General features: G+C 42.0%; 1 protein-coding gene across 1 annotated transcript in view; it reads right to left on the reverse strand.

Moving 5' to 3' along the window:
- Nucleotides 1-8,213: 8,213 nt before the first annotated feature.
- cfap53 (cilia and flagella associated protein 53) overlaps nt 8,214-20,627 on the reverse strand; it is a 41,453-nt gene continuing 29,039 nt past the window's right edge. The window contains exons 7-8 of the mRNA XM_020529652.2: nt 14,428-14,530; nt 8,214-8,616 (exon numbers count right to left, since the gene is read on the reverse strand). Coding sequence (XP_020385241.1) covers nt 8,376-8,616; nt 14,428-14,530 — 344 coding nt within the window. The 3' untranslated portion in view covers nt 8,214-8,375. The remainder of the gene's footprint in view (nt 8,617-14,427; nt 14,531-20,627) is intronic.

Raw genomic sequence — 20,627 nt, forward strand, 5'->3', positions numbered from 1 at the left:
TTTAGCTTGCACATCCACCTAACTTGCACATCTTTGGGCTGTGGGAGGAAGCTGGAGCACCTGGAGGAAACCCACACAAACAAGGGGAGAATGTGCAAACTCCACACAGACCATTGCCTGAGGCTGAAATCAAACCCGGGCCCCTGATGCTGTGAGGCAGCAATGCTAACCACTGCACAAACGTGCAGGAACACCCAAGGAATAATGAAACGGAGAGGTCCATGCTTATTCTGCCCAATACCTGGGACTGAACCTGGGACCTTTAGATCTTCAATCTCCCAAGTGAGCTATTTCAGCTGATATGGCAGCTGACTGCTGTAAATACAGGGTTTGGTTTGCCTTCTACTGACAGCTCTGTGTGACGGAAGGGCTGTCAGAATGGAAGTATGGCTCTGCATTTATGAAGGAGCCCTGCGTGAATCTCCTCAAAAGTGCAGAGCTCTCATCTTTCAGGAAAAAAGGGCCCAATGGCCATCTGCCTAAGAATGCCACTCTTTGGAAAATCTAGCCCATTGTTTTTTCCTGTATTATGTAACCATTTTACACAGTGTATAAAAATCATGTGCTGAACTTTCTTCTAACTCACAACTTCCTATTTTTAACTGTATCCCTTTGTTTTAACTTACGTATCACTTATGTTTAAATCCTGCCAATCTTCAAAATATTTCTGAATGTTTCCTCTTTTCCTTCTAACTTTGGTTTATGATTTCCAGAAGCACCTTGATTGCTTGATTTTGTGATTTCAAGGTCAATGAATAATATCGTGCTTCAAGTTGATTCTTTATTTGCCATTTTTTAAACTGCAGCCAATCATCTGGAAAGATATATTTATATACGTTCATTATAATGTTAATATATGTGGAATGTGTCCTTGGTAGAATGACTGTCAGGAAGAAAGTGAATTAATGTGAGATTGAAATGTATTTTATGCAGCTTGCTGTCAATGCAGCTCCTTTATAATGACAGGTCCTGAACCAACCCCTGCAGTGGATGGCATTTGGTAATGAAACACAAAGCTTTCACTATCTCATTATCTCAATGTCATTATCTCAAAATTTTTATCATTTGACAATTGTATTGACTAGTTCTGCCAATGAATAACTGCCCCAGGTTCAATCTCTATGCTGTGATGAATCTAGTTATCTCAGGTCTAGTTGTGGGTTGATGACAGAGAGAGCTATCTGTGCTGGTTGCTAAGTCAGACAATAGAGAGCTTGGTTCAAGGGCTATCACAAGAGACACACGTAATAGGATGAACAGAATTTTAACATGGGGGTTAGGTATATATTATATGCAATATATATTACGCCTTTTCAGAACGCTGATAGAAACTGAATCTATAACAGCTATAAAAATGAAATAAATAGAAAATAGAGGAAAGGGTAAGAAAGCGAAACTGTGAATAGTGATTTTTTTTGAGGTTTGGCATAGTTACTGACAGGCCAGGAAATGCATTTCCATTTCTTGGGAAATTTAGGATTCAACATGATTAGCTTCTTAACAAAATCAACCACTTCTTAATGACTCACTCAAGAGATTCAACATGCACTTCTGCTCACTTTCACACCTGCTCAAGAAGGCAGAGGGTGAGATCACCTTGGAGTCCCAGTCCAATGTCAATTTCCTGGAAGTTCTCACTCCACTTGCCCCCAAAGATTTTCCTGTTTATCTTGGAGAAAAGATCAGTACAGACGAACATGCAATAAAGTTTATGAAGAATTGTTTCAGAGCAATGAGGATGTAACTGTCAGGAAAGACAAAAAAGACTGGGGCTCTTTTTGTTAGAAAAGAGAAGATTGGGCAGTGAACTGGTATACACCTTAAAATTAGGATTTCAACCAAGTAAATGTGCAGAGGATGGTTTGGTTTTTATGGTTCTGCAGCAAACAGCATAGGTGAGGACATAAAATTGTGTGAATGGTGTCTCTGACAGTATTTTATTTTGTTTTTCTTTATGTACCAGCATTTATTGCCCATGCCAAGTTGTCGTTGAAAAAGTGTTACTGAGCTGTTTCCTTGAAATGCAGCAGTCTATTTGCTGTTGGTACAAACACACGAACACACACACACACACACACACACATGCACACACACGTGCACTCACACTCCCTGCTTTTCAAGAATTTCATCCAGCGTCATAGAGGTAAGGCGATATATTTCCAAGTCAGAGTGATGAGTAGATTAGAGGAGAAACTTGCAGATAGTGATGGTGTTCCCTTGTATCTACTGTCCTTGACCTTCTAGATGGAAGTGGTCTGCATTTGTAAGGTTCGGTCTAAGGAGCCTTGGTGAATTTCTGCAGTGCATCTGGGTGGATGGTACATACTACCGCTATTGAGTGTCAGCAATGGAGGGTTTATGGATGTTGTGCCAACAGCCTGGGCTGCTTTGTTCAGGGTGGTATCAAGCTTCTTGTGTCTTTTTATTCACTCATGGAATGTGGGCATCATTGTCGAGGTCAATATTTATTGCCCATCTCTAAATGTCCAGAAAGCAGTTAAGATTCAACCACATTGCTGTTGGCCTGGAGTCACATGTAGACCAGACCGAGTAAATTTCGCAGATTTCCTTCCTTCAAGGGCTTAAGTGAATTAGATTTTTTTAAAAAATAAATGACAATCATTTATTGATTGCCAACTTTTTATCCCTAATTTGTATTGAATACAAATTTCACCTTCTGATGCAGTGGGATTTGAACACATATCCCCAGAATATTGGCCTAGCATTACTGGGTTACTAACCCAGTGACATTACCACAATACCATTACATCAGTGCCAACCCCCATCTCCCCTCCTCCCCCCTACAACCTCATTACCATCTCATTCCTTAGTTCTTACAATCAAGACTCCTAAAAATCAAACTGATACTACTGTATCATTCCTTCCTAAAGTAACTAATCTCTGAATAAATTAAATGTTCTTCTTGGTTCTTCTTGATTGTGTTACTTGCAGATGTAAAATTGCCTCCCCTGTATTAGATCATTTGGATTAAAGAAAGACCTGCATTATATGATGTATTTCATGAAATGCTGAAGATCTCCAAGTGCTTTGCAATTAATGAAATATTTTTTGAAATGTGGAAATGTAGCAGCTAATTGTCATTCCCAACAAACCCCATAAACAGGAACATATAAGACACTAGATTTTTTTTTATATACGTGGTGTTCATTGAGAGCTAATTATTGACCAGGACCCTTAGGATACCATTCCTTTTCTTACAGACAAACACAAGAATGAACAGCAGAAATAGGCTACTTGAGCCTGCTCTGCCATTCAATAAAATCTGGCTACTGTACATGGTCATCCACCCTTGATAACTTTTCATCCCTTTGCTTATCAAGAATCTATCTAGGTCTGCCTAAAAAATCTTCAAAGGCTTTGCTTTCACAGTTTAACAGTTCCAAAGACTCAATTCTCCCTGTGAGAAAACAAATTTTCTTTATTTCAGTTTCAAACTGTTGGAAACCGATTTCTCATCTATCATCATGATTCACGATCTATCTTTATATTGGGAAAGTGGCAGAAAATAATTTTGGGCCCTTGATTTTGGCTTTAACAGCTAATAAAATTTATTAAAAACTAAAATATCAGATCAATAGTAATTATAACAAAATAGGATTTTTCAGGAGAGATAGTAAGAACTGCTGATGCTGGAGTCAGAGATAACACAGTGTGCAGCTGGAGGAGCACAGCGGGCCAGGCAGCATCAGAGGAGCAGGGAAGTTGACATTTCGGGTCGGGACCTTTCTTCAGAAATGGGGGAGGGGGAAGGGAGCTCATAAATAAATAGAGAGGAGGGGTGGGGCTGGGGAAGGTAGGTGGGATGGTGATAGGTGAGTGCAGGTAGGTAGTGGTGGGGATTGGTCAGTGGGAATGGAGGAGCGGATAGGTGGGAGATAAGATAGACAGATTGTGTCAGATCAAGGAGGCGGGATGAGATGGAGGGTTGGTCATGGGATGAGGCCGGGGGTTGGGGAGATTTTGAAGCAAGTAAAGTCCACATTGAGACCATTGGGTTGTAGGCTCCCAAGGTGGAATATGAAGTGCTGCTCCTCCAGTTTCTAGTTGTCTGACATCTGGCACTGGCATTCCTCGTGCCATTTCACCCTCCAGCTCCAGGTCCGGGATGATCTGATCTAACCTGAAGCAGAGTCTTCTCACCATTGGCAACTCTGCTGGAGCTATCCCTGCAGTGGCATGAGGGTAGTCACATAATCAAATAGGAATCAGGACAGTTCGGCTTGTCTTCAAGGTTTGGACTGCTGTTTCTGCCAGACCATTTGATGGTGGATGATATGGAGCTGTCCATATTTGTTGAATCCCATTCAACTTTAAGAAATAACTAAATTCCCTGCTGGTAAAGGATGGCCCATTATCTGTGACCAACACTTCTGGAACTCCATGTGTTGAAAAAGATGCATGCAGTTTTTCTATCATCATCAACCCCATGTTCAACGAAAGCATTCCATGCACATCCAACCACTTTGAGTGGGTGTCTGCAATGATGAAGAACATTGAGCCCACGAAAGGACATGTATTGTTGACGTGTACCTGAGTCCATGGTTTACCCGGGCATTCCCACAAATGTGGTGGAGCAACTGCCAGTAATTTTTATCCTTGTTGGCACGCTGGGCACTGCCCTACCAACTCAACTATTTCTGCATCCAAGCTCAGCCATCAGTCATAACTTCTCACCAACATCTCCATTATAGAGACCTGTGGATGACCCTGGTGGAGTTCAGCCAGTATCTGGCGGAAATCATTCGGGACAATCACACTTGTTCTCCATAATAATATGCCGTCCTCTACTGTGATCTGGTCCCTCCAGGTGCAAAAATGTTTCAGTTCTATTTGTGAGGGCCCTTTGGTTTCCCCCATCACCACTAGCTGTTTCAGTTTTTGACAGAACTGGATCTTTCTGTGCCCAAAGTCTGATATTGTCAGCTGTGATTGTAAGTGTGTCCAGAAAATTGAAAACCATTACAGACTCTTCCAGTGGCAGACCCAATGGTGAGTACAAGGGGGATTCTGTCTTTGTTTTTGTTGCAGGGAGGGGATGTGAGGACAGAGCTCCTGCCCCACTGAGCTTATCTCCACTTACCTTGACTCTGTTTTCTCCCCAAGGTCCAGGACCTCCTCACCTACGTCTGGGACACCACCCACACCCTCCACCTCCTCCAAGACTTCCAATTCCCTGGCCCCCAACACCTCATCTTCACTGTGGACATCCAATCCCCGTACACTTGAATCCCCCACGCGGATGGCCTAAAAGCCCTCCGCTTCTTCCTCTCCCGCAGGCCCAACCAGTCTCCCTCCACTGACACCCTCAACTGTTTAACCGAACTCATCCTTACCCTTGACAACTTCCCCTTCAACTCCTCCCACTTCCTACAGACTAAGGGAGTGGCCATGGGAACCTGCATGGGCCCAAGCTATGCCTGCCTCCTCTTAGGATACATGGAACAGTCCCTCTTGCGCAGCTACAGTGGCACGATCCCCACCTCTTCCCCTATACATCGATGACTGTATCAGCGCTGCCTCGTGCTCCCATGGGGAGCTTGAACAGTTCATCAACTTTACTAACACCTTTCACCCCAACGTCAAGTCCACCTGGACCATCTCTGATACCTCTTTCTCCTTCCTGGACCTCTCTGTCTCCAACTCTGGTGACTGCCTTGAAACTGACATCTGTTTCAATTCCACTGACTCCCACAGCTACCTAGACTACACCTCCTCTCATCCACCTTCCTGCAAGAATGCGATCCCCTACTCCCAATTCCTCTGCCTCCGCCGTGTCTGGTCCCAAGATGGGGCGTTCCACTCCCAAACATTCCAGATGTCCACGTATTTCAAGGACCGCAACATCCCCCCTTTGGTGGCTGAAAATGCTCTTGACTGCATCTCTTGCGTTTCCCGGACCTCGGCCCTCACATCCCCTCCTTACAACAAAAACAAAGACAGAATCCCCCTTGTCCTCACGTATCACCCCACTAACCTCCGTATTCAACGTATCATTCTCTGCCACTTCTGCCACCTGCAATCTGACCCCACAACAAAAGATATATTTCCTGCCCCACCCATGTCTGCCAATCACAATGCCAGTGCCAGATGCCAGACTCCATTAAGCGAGAGGGACAGTTTACTACAGGGCATGAGGTTTGGTGTAGGAACCATGGAAATGGCCCTGCATGAGTAAGAGGCATGGTCAATGCAAGGTCAGGTCCAGTGAGGTATAAAGTTCGTGTAGGAGTGACGATCCTGAACAAGCACGGGGACCATATGAAAGCTGCAAGTTCACAAAGGTACAGGAGCAAAACATGCTCCTCAGAACAGGCGGAAAGGCTTTTGGGACCTGTGTGCCCTCCCTCTCTGTCAAGCATTGAAGAGACCTCGGAATCTGAGTTGGACAGGGCAGATCTCACCACATCAAAACCTTTGCCACCGGAAGAAGAGAGTGAATTACTCCTGCTACACTCTGGGTGCAAGAAGTGAGCTCCTGTGAGTTACACATTGCCCATATCTGACACAGGCTCAGAGGAGCCTGACTTGGTGCTAAAACAACCTAAAACAAAAGAAAGGACTGGCCTATGTCCTTAGACTCAGAGGGGGAGAGATGTAGTGATTGTAACGAGGTCAGCCAGGTGGACCTCATAGAATATGAGTTCTCTGACTGAAGCAGATTTACAGCCCCAATCAGGGAGCCTTGGCTGACAAATAAAGAGAGCGATGTCAGACATTCTGACACTGTGCTGGCTCTGAGGGAGCTGGACCAGTGTCAAGGACTTTCCATGTGTAAATAAAGGGTGACTTGGTGGCAGGATACTGGCCTCTATGGCGTTATTTCACCTTTCAACAGCTCTGATTGAATCTGGCATCATTGCCCTCTCGGGTATTGGATTCCTGGTCTTAACCACGTGTTGTATAAAATGACTTATCTTCATGTTCACCTGTTTCTTTTGCCAATCACCTTAAATTGGTGTCCTCTGGTTTACAACCCCTCCACCCACGGGAAGAGTTTCTTTTTTTTTGCTCTGTCTAGACTCCTCACCATTTTGAATTGCCCTATCAAATCTGCTTTCAAACTTCTTTTTAGGGAGCATAATTGCATCTTTGCCGATCCACCCGGATAACAAAAGTGTCTCATTCACAGAACTACTCATCATTTTTTCTGTACCCTCAAAAACGCCAACACATTATTCTGAAATTGTGTAGTGCCCAGAACTGGATACGATGTTCTAGTTGAGACTGAAATACTGTTTTGATGTCCTTATGTAACAACTCTTTTCATTCACAAAAGTTATAGGAGCTACTTGGCCTATCCCTTTTTGAGGGATTCAGACAGCCTAGTAGATTTCATGAAATAATAGACACCTACAGTACAGGTCTTTTAATGGGCAATCCTTGTCCTCGCGATGGTCCCAGAATAGGCCCAGGTAGACAATTTCAGCAAATTGACCTAACACAGCCGAAGAACAGTCATTTATGTCCAAACCTAAATGGTAGGTGATTAGGAAGGAACTTAGTCGTCATGATATTGCTGCTCTTGTTCCCCTCAGTGGTATAAGCCAAGGGAATAGTAGGGGGAGGTGCTCTTTGAGTATCTTTGATGAGTTGTTGCATTGTATTCCTCTAAATTGGACACATTGAAATCACAGAGCATGAGTGGAAAAGAAGGTTGAGAACTGATTCCAGTGAATTGCTTTGATGATAGTGCTGATTAGTCATAAAAAATGTCATTTTGATGAGGACTATCTTAGAAACCCCTGGAGAAATTCAAACAAGAATTAAGTTGCAAGAGTTGAAAATAGATCAGAGGGAAAACAACAGGTTAGAAGATACCAATGGTTTTCAAAGAGAATGGTCAGTTTTTTTTGTGAGTGAACAATTTATGAGCCCTGAAGGAAAGCTGATTTGACTATCTTCAATTTTTGAGGGCAGCATGTAGTTGGGAAGTAAAGAGTCTAAGAACACAGCCTGGTTTGCTTCTAAGGTGACTGCAGGATAGGAAAAATAGCAATTTTCTACCTCTCTTGGAAAATGGTAATCAAATCAGATAGGTATCACAGGATGAGCCATGGAAGACAGAAGATGGAAGAGATTAAGAAGAAACAATATGTAATAGTCATGGTTACAAAGGGTATCATTGGTGACTTTTGCTAAGTGTGGTATACCTTTTAGTGTGGAAGATGTCAGTCCAAACACAAAAGCAAATCTTTCTAGTTCAACATTTTAATTACCTAAAATTATAATAACTACTCACTGTGTCATATAGTAATATACAATACACTCAAGTGCTTCATCATAAAGCACTATTTAAATTGTTATTACAAATCAAACAAAACTACAGCATATGTTCACAGCTGGCAACAATAATTCTAACATGTTTCATTGAGCTTGGGATGTAGGCAATTTTCCCTCCTCCAGGGATGAACTTTATCATTGCTGGTATAAGGTTGAGAAAGGGCATCCTGAAGCTTTTTCTGGTAAGCTTCCTCTTCTAGCTTTCCTGCCTCCACTTCACACTGTTCTTCTGCCTTCTTTTTCTCAGCCTGAAGCTTTTGGTACTTAATCTGCGCCAGGAGGTCCTGCTGATGCATCTTCTTTGCTTGCTTCACTCTATGGGCAGGAAAAGGATTCATGTATGTTACCAATAGAGAATGATTCTTTAATTGATTGCTTCTTATATGATAGTCAAAGAATAAAAAATCTGCACGATTTGAAATAGCTGATGAAATGAGACCTAAAGCCAACTGAGAAGCAAATCTGTGGTACAACTGGGAATAGGTGCAAATCAGATTTGTATCCTGGATGACTGAAGGCCTGGCCAGGAAAATCTGAGTTTTATGTTTTAAATGAGTCTTTTTGTAAGTAGTGTTTAATAGATCCATCTAGCAGAGAGTGGTTCGTGTGTGGAATGAACTGAGAAAGTGGTGGATGTAGGTACACTGTTTAGAAGACATTTGGATAAGTTCATGCATAGGAAAGGTTTTGAAAGGACATGGGCCAAGCAGAGGCAGCTGGGACTAGTTTAGTTTGGGGTTACCGTCAGCATGGACTGGTTGAACCGAAGAGTCTGTTTCCGTGCTGTATGACTCCATGAGGGGGGTAGCTCTTTCTTAGGTCTTATTGAAAAGGAGGGAGAAAGTAAAACATGGAAGCAAACCAGCAAGACTATATGCAAAAAAGGGAGAGTCTTTAGAAGCAAAGTCAGGAGAACTCATAACAGGGATGAAGGAAATTTTAAAAATATATATTGTGTTCTCTTTGGAGAGAAGAAGATTAAGAGGAGCTCGAACAGAGGTTTTCAAAATTGTGAGTGGGCTGGATCGAGTGGACAGGGAGAGACTGTTCCTGTTCATATAAGGAACAAGGACAAGAAGGCATAGAATTAAGAGGTAGTAAGAACTGCAGATGCTGGAGTCAGAGATAACAAGGTGTGGAGCTGGAGGAACACAGCAGGCCAGGCAGCATCAGAGGAGCAGGAAAGCTGATGTTTTGGGTCGGGATCCTTCTTCAGGCATAGATTTAAAGTGTTTTGCAAAAGGAGCATATTTTTTGTTTAGAATCCCTACAGTGTAGAAACAGGCCCTTTGGCCCAACAAGCCCCCACTGACCCGCACAGCATCCCACCCAGACCCATCCCCCGTAATCCACCTAAACTACGCATCCCTGAACATTATGGACAATTTAGCACAGCCAATCCGCCGCGCCTGCACATCTTTGGACCACGGGAGGAAACCGAAGCACCCAGAGGAAACCCACACAGACACGGGGAAAATGTGGAAACTCCACACAGACAGTCGCCCGAGGATGGAATTGAACCCGGGTGCCTGGCATTGTGAGGCAGCAGTGCTAACCACTGAGCCACCATACCGCCCGACATGTGTATGATTTTTTTTTCACACAGCGAGTAGTTACGATATGGAAGGCACTGCTTGTAAGCTTGCTGGAGACAGGCTCAATTGCGACATTAACTCATGGACGGAAGGAACATGCAAGGATATAAGGAAACAGCAGGAGATTGACATTCGGTAATGATGCTCATTTGAAGAGTGGTGGAGACACACTGGGCTGATTGGTTTTCTTCCATGCTATAACAATTCTGTGAAGAATGGAAAAGAGCCAAAGTCAGTTGGAGCTGATACGATTGGCAATCTTGATCAATTGGGCCAATGGGCTGAGGAGCAGCAGATGAAGGTTAATTTGGGTAAATGCGAGGTATTGTATTTTGGTAAAATGAACAAGGATAGGACTTATACAGTTAATGGTAGGGCCCTGGGTAGTATTGTCAAACAGAGAGATCTAAGGGTTCAGGTACATAATTCTGTGAAAGTTGCATTGCAGGTAGACAGGGTGGTTAAGAAGGCATTTAGCACACTTGCCATGATTGCTCAGACCATTGAGTATAGGAGTTGGGACAGCATGTTGACCTTGTACGGGATGTTGGTGAGGCCACTTTTGGAATACTGCGTATGGTTCTGGTCACCTGATATATTATTAAGAAAGGATATTATTAAATTGGAGAGGGTTCAGAAAAGATTTACCAGGATTTGCCGGGGTTGAAGGGTTTGAGTTATAAGGAGAGGCTGGATAGGCTGAGACTTTTTTCACTGGAGTGTAGGAGATCGAGGGTGACCTTTCGAGATTTATAAAATCATGAGGGGCGTAGATAAGGTGAATACCAAAAGTCCTTTCCCTAGGGTGGGGGAGTTCAAACCTAGCATATTTTAAAGGTGAGAGGAGAAAGATTTAAAAGGGACCTGAGGGGCAACTTTTCACACAAAGGATGGTATGTATGTGAAAGAAACTGCCACATGAAGTGGTAGATGCAGGTCCAGTTACAACATTTAAAAGACATTTGGACAGGTACATGAATAGGAAAAGCTTAAAGGGATATGGGCCAAAAGCAAGCAAGTAGATTGGGAACTCGGTCGGCATGGACAAGTTGGACTGAAGGATCTGTTTCCATGTGTATAACTCTATGACTCTATGATCAATGTTGATGTACCATATGCTTCTAGGAAAATAAACTCAGAAGATCCTAGTGGCTACAGTAGGATTGCATAGGCATATTCAATGCCCACAGCAGTGGGCCCCCAACTCTCACCAACAGCTGCCTGAGTTGGCAGGGTCAGTGAGCAGACATTTCATTTGCATTTGCGGAAAAATCTGCGCTCCTTGCCCAGACGATATGAGGTTGAGATGGTTTGGGTGGTGGTGGGGGTGGGTGTGATCTTCAGTGTCCGCAATAGGGCCCATTTGCACCCATCTGGGAACTGAGTGTGTCATGTGAAATAAATGAATCAGGGAAGTTGTTACTTCCAACTAAGCAATTGCCTTCTACAGTGGAATGATCTTTCAACATCATTTTTAAAGCAGGTAGAAGTTCTAACCCCTTATGATGCCAACTCACAGTAACCAGAATTAATAGGGGTCTTGTACAATCTGGTGAGTTCTCTCATAGTACTGCTGGAACTACAGTTAGACTTGGGTAGAACCCAAGCAAACATGGGCACATATTTTAAACTGAAACATTGCTGCCAGGAGTCTTTCTAGGTGAGTGAGATTTCAACCTATTAAAAGTAACTTAGCACCATCTGCTGACTATTCAGTTGCATTGCTCTTATTTTTATTGTTACAGGAAATTATTACCAAACTGGTTAAAAAAATCCTTGAAGTTTCCATTGTCTCGATTTAGAGTTTATCTAACCTTCGTTGCACCTTCATTGTTTTGGATTATGTCTCACAACTATGCACTCATTTAATTGACTCTGACCTGTTTCAAACTCTCCAATATAGCTTCCAATTCACTCTGAGTAATCAATCATACATGACATCTTGTGACATGTCATAACTATCTTTCATCATTCTCATTAAACTTCCCATCCTTCAGCAACATCCCCAGCCTGACTGCATGACCTGTAGGACGGGTCATGGCCTAATCCGTACACTGAAAAGACATGGATTCCAGGACAAGGGCCTGACTGACCATGGCCAACCCCCTGGACTGGAAGTACCTTGGCTAACAGTGGTGGTAGCCTCTGGTTGAGTGGACTTCACCTTGACCCCATTCAGGACTGATCTCTTTGCTTTTCAGATGTGGCCATTTGGTTGAAGCAAACACAGTGTGTTTGTCACACAAGTTGCTGGCACATTTTATAGATGTGAAATTGACATTGCACATTGCAATATAGCGACATGCCCAAACCTTTGACTGTTTAATGCTCCAAGCCATGACAAGCTGCCTGCCTCTCTCTCTGCACGAAGGAAAATGCAGGCTCCAGAGGCAAGTCACCTCCTTGTAAGTACAAAGTGAATATTGCAAAAAAATAGTGTATTAAGATGCATTATGGGTATCCACATGTAAAGCAACCCGGCAGAAATATGAGAGTTGTAGGTGTCCCTGAGCTCCAAAGTGAAGTTGTAAAAGGCTGAAGTGGCATGTGTGTTGGTCCACACCAAGAGACATGATGACGTGGTCAGGCTGGTGGTTAGTCAATGCCAATTTGCGTGGATGAAGGGTGGAGGAGGACAATGTTTATGGAGCATGTAGGGACATTGTGGTAAAGTCTGCATTGGATGAAGGCTTGGAGAAGCAAGCAATGAGCTGTTGCTGCTAGGTCACCATTCTGACTTTCACATTGGGAACTGGGGCCATCCAGTTTCTCGGCGAAGGATAGAAGAATTGGAAGCTGCTTAGAAATGAGGTGAGTTGGGCTATTAATGAGATACAATTGTACGGAACTAAGGTAGGAGCTCATCATTAGTGAGATTCTGGAGTCATTGTTTAAGTATTAACTGGAAAATTGGAATTTTTTTCTCAACGTCAATATTATGATTTTTTCCATTTTCACTGTATTTTCCCAGCTTTTTCGCAAATCCCCACACTGCGGAAGGGAGAGGACATTTCTACCATCTGTTTTTTTTTCATAGCCACTGGGTGGGAACCCAAGAAGACAATGCTATCAGGTTTGCTTACAGGATTCTAGGGAGAGTCCCTCATTCAAAATGCCTGATCAATGGACCCAACATTGTGAATGGAGAGTCCTCAGGAACCAAATGCTTATCCTTTCTTTTGAGTCCCTCCTGCTCACTAGTCATTGAATCTCTTTGACTCCCAATCCACCCTCACTCACTGTGACCCAAATCCCTCAGCCTTTACTGGGTGCATTTCTGGCAGCGGCCACTGCTCCCAGTGGCATTGACAGCCAAATGGAAACTTCAGGCCTTGAGCAGTAGCTCTAAAGGGGTGGGATTTCCATCATCTGGAATCCAAAATTCAGGAAAGGACCAATGCTAGCCAGTCATGGGCCTGATAAACTCCTGCCTCTTCTCCAGCCAGTAGGCGAAACCTTTATTGCCAACATTAAATTCTGTCCTCTGAGACAGCTTTGGAGGGGTAGGGAGGAGGACTGTATCACATAATAAATATCCATTGATTCTCTACAGGACACCAGATGACACCTAACACAGTGGCAGAGAATTTACAAGAGTCTATGTTATGGTGAAATGGGTAAGATCTGAGTAAACATTTAATGGTCGAAACAGAAGTGACATATCAGTGGAATTTAGATAAAGGTACCAGAGTGGAGGACCTCAATATTTGGAGGGAAGTGGGGAAGGAGCAGGAATGCTCAGTTCTGGCAAAGATTGATAGTCACTTTTCATGTGGGAAATTCAGTAATAAAAGGGATTCTTGGGGATGGTTAAGAGCAGGAGGAGGTGCTGGGAAATTCATTTTGGGATGCAAAAATTTGAATTTAATAAAAATCTGAAAATTAAAAACTGACCTAATGCTGACCATGTAACCACTGCTGATTTTTGTAAAAACTCAACTGGTTCACTGAAGTCGTTAAGGGAAGAAAATCTGCTGTCCTTACCTCATCTGGCAGATATGCAAGTCTAGAATCAAGGTAATGTGATTGATTCTTAACTTTCATCTGGGCAATTAGGGATGGGCAATAAATGCTGTCCTAGTCAGTGGCATATACATTCCATAAATGTATAAGGAAAAAGATCTAATGTAATTATGCTGAAGGGATTTCAGTAGTGATTTGTGTGAGGTATAGAAATGCTATGGAGATGGACTGAAGTGTTGGAGCAAATGGGAGGTTTGAAGCTCAACTCAAGATCAAAGATGTTAGATTCAACCGGAGTGCTGAGTGAACCCAACTTGTTTTGTATGATTTATACATCATAGCGATGGCTTTTATCAAGGGAAAATTATTTTCTGCATTATAGTAGGTTTCAATAGTCAGTTGAAGCTATGTTTTATGAGCTATAAATTGAGATTACATTAGAATCGTTGTGAACTTCAACTGATTCTGAGCCCACTACCCACTAACAGCCATTAGATACTACAACTTACGTTGTAACAAGGTCAAACAGATAACTTTTATATTCTCTTATAATCCACACCACGTATACCTGGCCAGTTTTTCATCTTCTACTTTTTTCTGCTCTTCAACAGTTTGAATAATTTTGGCTCTTTCCTCTGCCACCTGTTGTGGGGTCTTCGTATTTTTCTCCACTGAAAATAGAAATTAAACATTTTTACCATAAATTTTCCATCACCTTGAAATCACGAGGCAATGATGGATTAGCTGAGTGTAACAGGAAGAAGGTTAGGAAAATGAAACACCGCAATTGTATAACATTCTGGTGACACCACATCTGGAGTACTGTGAGCTGTTAAGGAAAGATATTACTTCCTTGGAGGCAGTTCAGAGGAGGTTCACTAGAATGATCTCCAGTATGGAAGGATTATATAATGTACAAAGGTTTATCAAGTTATGTCTCTACTTATTAGTATTTACAAGAATGAAAGGTCATCCCATTGAAACATACAGGATTCTTAAATTACTAGATAAGTAAATATTGAGAGGATGTTTCCCCTCATGGGAGAGTCTAGGACCAAAGGACATAGTCTCAGAATTAGGGGTGCCAATTTAAGACTGAGATGAAGAGGAATTTCTTTTCTCAGAGGGTGGAGAGTATTTGGAACTTCTTGCCACAGAGAGCTATGGGGACACATTCCTTGTGTATATTTAAGGCTGAGACAGATAGGTTCTTGATCAGTAAGGGAATCATAGGTTACATGAAAAAGGTAGGAAAGTGGGCATGGGGAATATCGGATGAGTAATGATCCCATTTAATGGCACAGCTGAATGACCTACTTCTGTTCCAAATTCTCATGGTCCCATGTCTTATATCTTCCAGCAAACATACCATCAAGACGATCAGTGACAGAGTGAATAGGCTATTGATGTTTGTAATGAGACAAATGCTTTGCTAGGGCCCTTTGAAAAATAGAAGGGAATGGAATCACAGAATTAGAGAATTGTTAAAGCACAAAAGGAGACAATTCAGCCCATCATGGTCTGCCAGTTCTCCAATAGAGCAAGTCACTTAATGTCATTTCTCCATCTTCCCTCTGTAACCCTGCCTATTCTTCCTCTTCAGATAAAAATCCAATACTCTCTTGATTACCTCAATTGAACCGTAAACACAGGCAGTGGACTCCAGATCTTAATCACTCGTTGTTTCCTCTTGTCTTCTTGCCATTTCTTTGCCAATTTCTTAAATCTGTGCCTTTCTTTTCTCAATCCTCCCACCAGCGGAAACATGTTCTTCCTATCTACACATGGTTTTGAATAGTTCTATTAAATCTCTATTCAAACGTCCTTTCTCCAAGGAAAATCATCCAACTTCTCCAAAAATAATCTAATTATTTTAAGTTCCTCATCCCTGGAACCATTCTCACGAACCTTTTCTCTTGTCACTTATCTTCACATCCTTTCTAAAGTGTAGACTCATAGAGTCATACGGCATGGAAACAGACCCTTCAGTCCAACCAACCATGTTCCCAAACTAAACTAGTCTCACTTCCTGTGCTTGGCCCATATCCCTCCAAACCTTTCCTATTCATGAACTTATCCAAATGTTTTTTAAACTTTGTAACTGTACCTGCATCCAGCACTTTCTCTGGCAGTTCATTGCACACATGAACCATTCTTTGCGTAAAAAGGTTGCCCCTCATCCATTTTAAATCTTTCTGCTCTCACCTCAAAAATATATCACCTAGTTTTGAACTCCCCCAACTTTGTGAAAAGATCTTTATCATTCACCTTATCTATGCTCCTCATGATTTTACAAACCTCAATAAGGTCACCCCTCAACTTCCTACACTCCAGTGAAAAAAGTCCCAGCCTTTCCATTCTATTTTTATTTCTCAAACCATCCATTCCCTGCAACATGCTGGTAAATCTGTTCTGAACCCTCTCCAGTTTAATTATAGCTTTCCCATAACAGGGTGACGAGAATCACCTCCAGAAGAGGCCTCACCAACATCTTGTACAACCTCAACATGACATCCCAACTCCTATACTCAAAGGAGTGAGCAATATGGCAAGTATTAAAAATGCCTTCTTCACCACTTTGTCTACCTGTAGAACACTCTATTCTACAACACTACCCAGGGCCCTACCATTAATTGCATAAGTCCTGTCCTTGTTTGTATTACCAAAATGCAATAACTCACATTTATCCAAATTAAACTCCATTTCCCACTCCTCAGCCCATTGACCCAATTGATTAAGATCTCTTTGTAATCTTAGATAACCTTCTTCACTGTCCATTATATCACCAATTTTGGTGTCATCTGCAATCTTACTAACCATGCTTCCTATATTATCATTCAAATCACTAACAAAAGTACTGATCCCTGTGGAACACCACTGGTCACAGGCCTCCAGTCTGAAAAATAGCCCTCCAGCACCATCCTCTGTCTCCTATCATAAAGCCAATTTTGTATCCAATTGGAAGCCTTGCCCTGAATCTCATGTGATCTAATTTTACTAATTAGTCTACCATGCGTAACCTTGTGTAGCATCCAGACTATGCTCAATACTTCAGCTGAGGTTGACCATTGTTTTATACAGGTAGAACATAACCTCAACCATAGTCTTACTGAATGGCAGAGCAGGCTCGAAGAGTCTAGTGGCCTGTTCATACTCTTTGTCTGTATGTTCCTTGCTATTATACTCTTTGTCCCTTTAATGAAGCCTGGGGTACTGTATGATTTATTAATTCACTCTCTTAAACTGCCCTGTTATCTTCAACGACTTATGCACGTACATCTAAATGTCCCTGCTCCTGAACTCTCTTTAGGGTTGTACTGTTTATTTTATATTGCCACTCTGTGTTCTTCCAACCAAAATGGATCACTTCACACTTCTCTACATTGAGTATTATCTGCCATGTATCCATCCATTCCACCAACTTATCTATGTCCTTCTGAAGTTCTATACTATCCTCCTTCATGGTTCACAATGATTCCAAGTTTCAAATCATCCTCAAATTCTGAAACTATGCCCTGTACACAAATGTTAAGATCATGATTTTATATCAGGAAGAGCAAGGTTCTGAATACTACTTCTGGAAAACTCCACTACAAGCCTTTCTCCAGTTGAAAAACTATTCATTAGCTAATACTCCCTGTTTCCTGTCACTCACCTATTTTTGCATCCATGATGCTACTGTCCCTTTTATTCCATTAGCTATAATTGCTTACAAGTCTGTGGTGCAGCATGGTATCAAATGCCTTTTGAAAGTCCATGTACACCACATCAACCTTCACTGATACCTCTTTAAAAACAAATCCAGATAGTCAATCAAACATGATTTGTCCTCAAAAACTCATGCTGAGCTGAATTTTAACAAAGAGTGGGGAGTGGAGTGTCGTGGGGATTAAGGGGTGTCTTGCTCAGATCCACAGCAACGAACATAAAAAGTGGCCACCTTGCAAAATTAACATGCTGTGTACGGCCTAATTACCTGAATGTAGGGCTCCCAGAAGAAGTCCCACCCTAAACAATTGCAGTCAATCTGACCGACAGCACCTCTAGCAATCCCAACAGCACCTGAACTCAGTAGAAGGCACTGCTGAGCCTGCAAACAGACTCAGAGGGAGAATAATGGATCCCAAAGGACCTGGACTAAGGCACAGAGGGTGGAAAGGGATCAAGGAGTCTACGGAGTGGGAGGAGCAGATTTTAAAGGCCAGGTGGCAGGCATCATTCCTGGGAAAAATTGCCTAATGCACACAGGGCACCCTCAAGTGATGTGCCATTCTCTTCCTTCCCGCCTTTTGAGCATATTAATTTTAAAAAAACTTTCAGAATCTCACTTATCTATCCTAATAATTGAGTCAACTGGCTTGTTAGCAAGTACAATTGTCTATTCCTTTTTTTCAAATTGGCAGACACAAACCCTCTCCCCCATCAGGGGTCATAAAATCCACGCCTGCTGACTTTCCTTAAATAACCCACATTTGCCCAAGTAACACTAATTTTGGTCCAAATTATTGTTCTAGAGGCTTGTCCACCACCAAAGTTAAATTGATTAGCTTGTAGTTGTTGGGCTTATCTTTACAACTTTTAGTGAAAAATACGGTTCTCCAGTCTACTGTCATTGTCCTGAGTGTAGAGAAGATTGGCAAGATATGGTTACAGCCTCTTATATCCTTTAATGCATTTGATCCTGGTACGTTGCCACTTCAAGTACAGACAGCTTATGCAATACCTCCTCCATATCAATTTTGATCACTAAGTGGTTGAACTACCTCATCTTTCACATTGACCTGTGCAGCATTTTCTTGGTAAAGAAACAGACACAGAAAGTATACCTCAGCTATATACCCTGTTTCAAGGTGTAATTCCTTTTTCTGGTCCATAATCAGCCCCCACCTTCTTTTACCAACCTTTCATTTTTGTATGCTGATAGAAGACTTTGAGATTTACTTTTATATTAGAGATTACATATTTCATTATATTCTCTCTTTACTTATTTGCTTTCTCACTTCTCCTCTGATGCTTTTATACTCAGCCAGGATTTCATTTGTACTGAGCAGAGGGTAGCTGTGGCCTAATTCAAGCTCAGGACACAGGCAATAAGAAGACAGTTGAGTAATGATCATTCAACATATCAATTAATGATAGCAAAGTATCTGAGAGGGGAGAAGTCAAATCTGGCACAACTTAGTAATGGCGATGGGAGCAAATAGGAGCTAAGGGTCCCCAAGAGAACAAAAAATGAGAAATAGAAGTAATGGACATCAAAACGTGCAGGTGAATGATCATCAAAAAAAGTCAGATCAACAAGGAGACCCAGACAGTCTTCTGAAGTAATTTTAAGCTCCTACAGACCAGGTAATTATCAAACAGTAAACTTAGATGCATATCATCTCATTATTATTATTATTAGGCCCCATACCTACACACTGCGCACTTTAGGACGAGATATTTTTGAAACATAGAGTACAATTTGAGATAGACATTGATTTAACAGTTTTTACAGAAAAGAGAAATAACATAAGATTTTAAAAATAGTTGTGTACTATGCTGAGGCAACTACTATAATGTCATAGCCTATCACAAGCCTGAAAATGTTTGCCGGCATCAGTTTTAACTAACCTCTTAACATGTTCACAAACAACATACCATGGATTTCAATACTAAGGCACAATGAAAATGTTGGTGTTTACCAATTAAAACCTCTCAACATTTTACTGTATAGGTCAGCCAACTGGACCTCAAAAAATATGAGTTCCCCAATTACGACTGTTAATCTGGGTCCAATCAGAGAACTCTGGCTGACATACAGAAAGGGTGCGTGTCAGAGATAATGACACTTTGGTACTTGATTATGAATGAAGCAGTACTAAAGTCAAGGACTGTTCAGGTGTAAATAAAGGGTGACTTGGTGATGGAATAGTGGCCTAATGTGGAGTTATTTCAAAGTGGCAATGGGACACGATCCTGAAGAAACCTGCTCACAACCATCGTTTTTGAGTTGGGGGTAAGCATCATGCTTTGATTTGATTTTTTTTATTTGATTTATTATTGTCACATATATGTAAGTACAGTGAAAAGTTTTGTTTTGCATCAGTCCTGCAGATCATAACATACAAAGACACAAAGATCATAGGGTGACTGAACAGAGCGAGGAATACAAAGTTACTGCTGCAAAGAAGGTGCACAAAAAGTAAGATCAACATTAGATTTGAAACTTGAGAGGTCCATTCAGAAGTCTAATAATAACAGGGAAGAAGTTCTTCTGAAACCTGTTGGCACATATGTTTAAGCTTTTGCACCTTCTGCTTGATGGAAGAGGTTGGAAGAGATTATAACTGAGGTGGGAGGGGTCCTTGATGATGTAGGTTGCCTTTCCACAGCAATGAGAAGTGTAGATGGAGTCAGTGTTTGGAAGGTTGACTTGCGTGATGGTCTGGGCTGTGTTTACAACTTTCTGTTTTGTTTGGGAAGCTTGCCTTATTTGACCCTGCTGTCGAGGACAGGCCCAGTATATGGAAAGAATGCGTTATTTTCTACGGGCAAATGACATTGCGGCAGATGGGAAACAGCAAGTAATTCTTATGACAGCCTGTGGAGCTGCAACTTTTTCCCTGTGGCACCAGATACTAAAACTTTTCAAGAATTGACGGACAGTGCTAATCAATATTACAACCCCAAGCATCCTCTAAGATGCTGATATAACACAGTGTGGAGCTGGAGGAGCACAGCAGGCCAGGCAGCATCATAGGAGCAGGAAAGTTGACGTTTCGGGTT

This window comes from Rhincodon typus, chromosome 1, assembly GCF_021869965.1.
Source record: "Rhincodon typus isolate 14 chromosome 1, sRhiTyp1.1, whole genome shotgun sequence".
Classification (NCBI taxonomy): Eukaryota; Metazoa; Chordata; class Chondrichthyes; order Orectolobiformes; family Rhincodontidae; genus Rhincodon; species Rhincodon typus.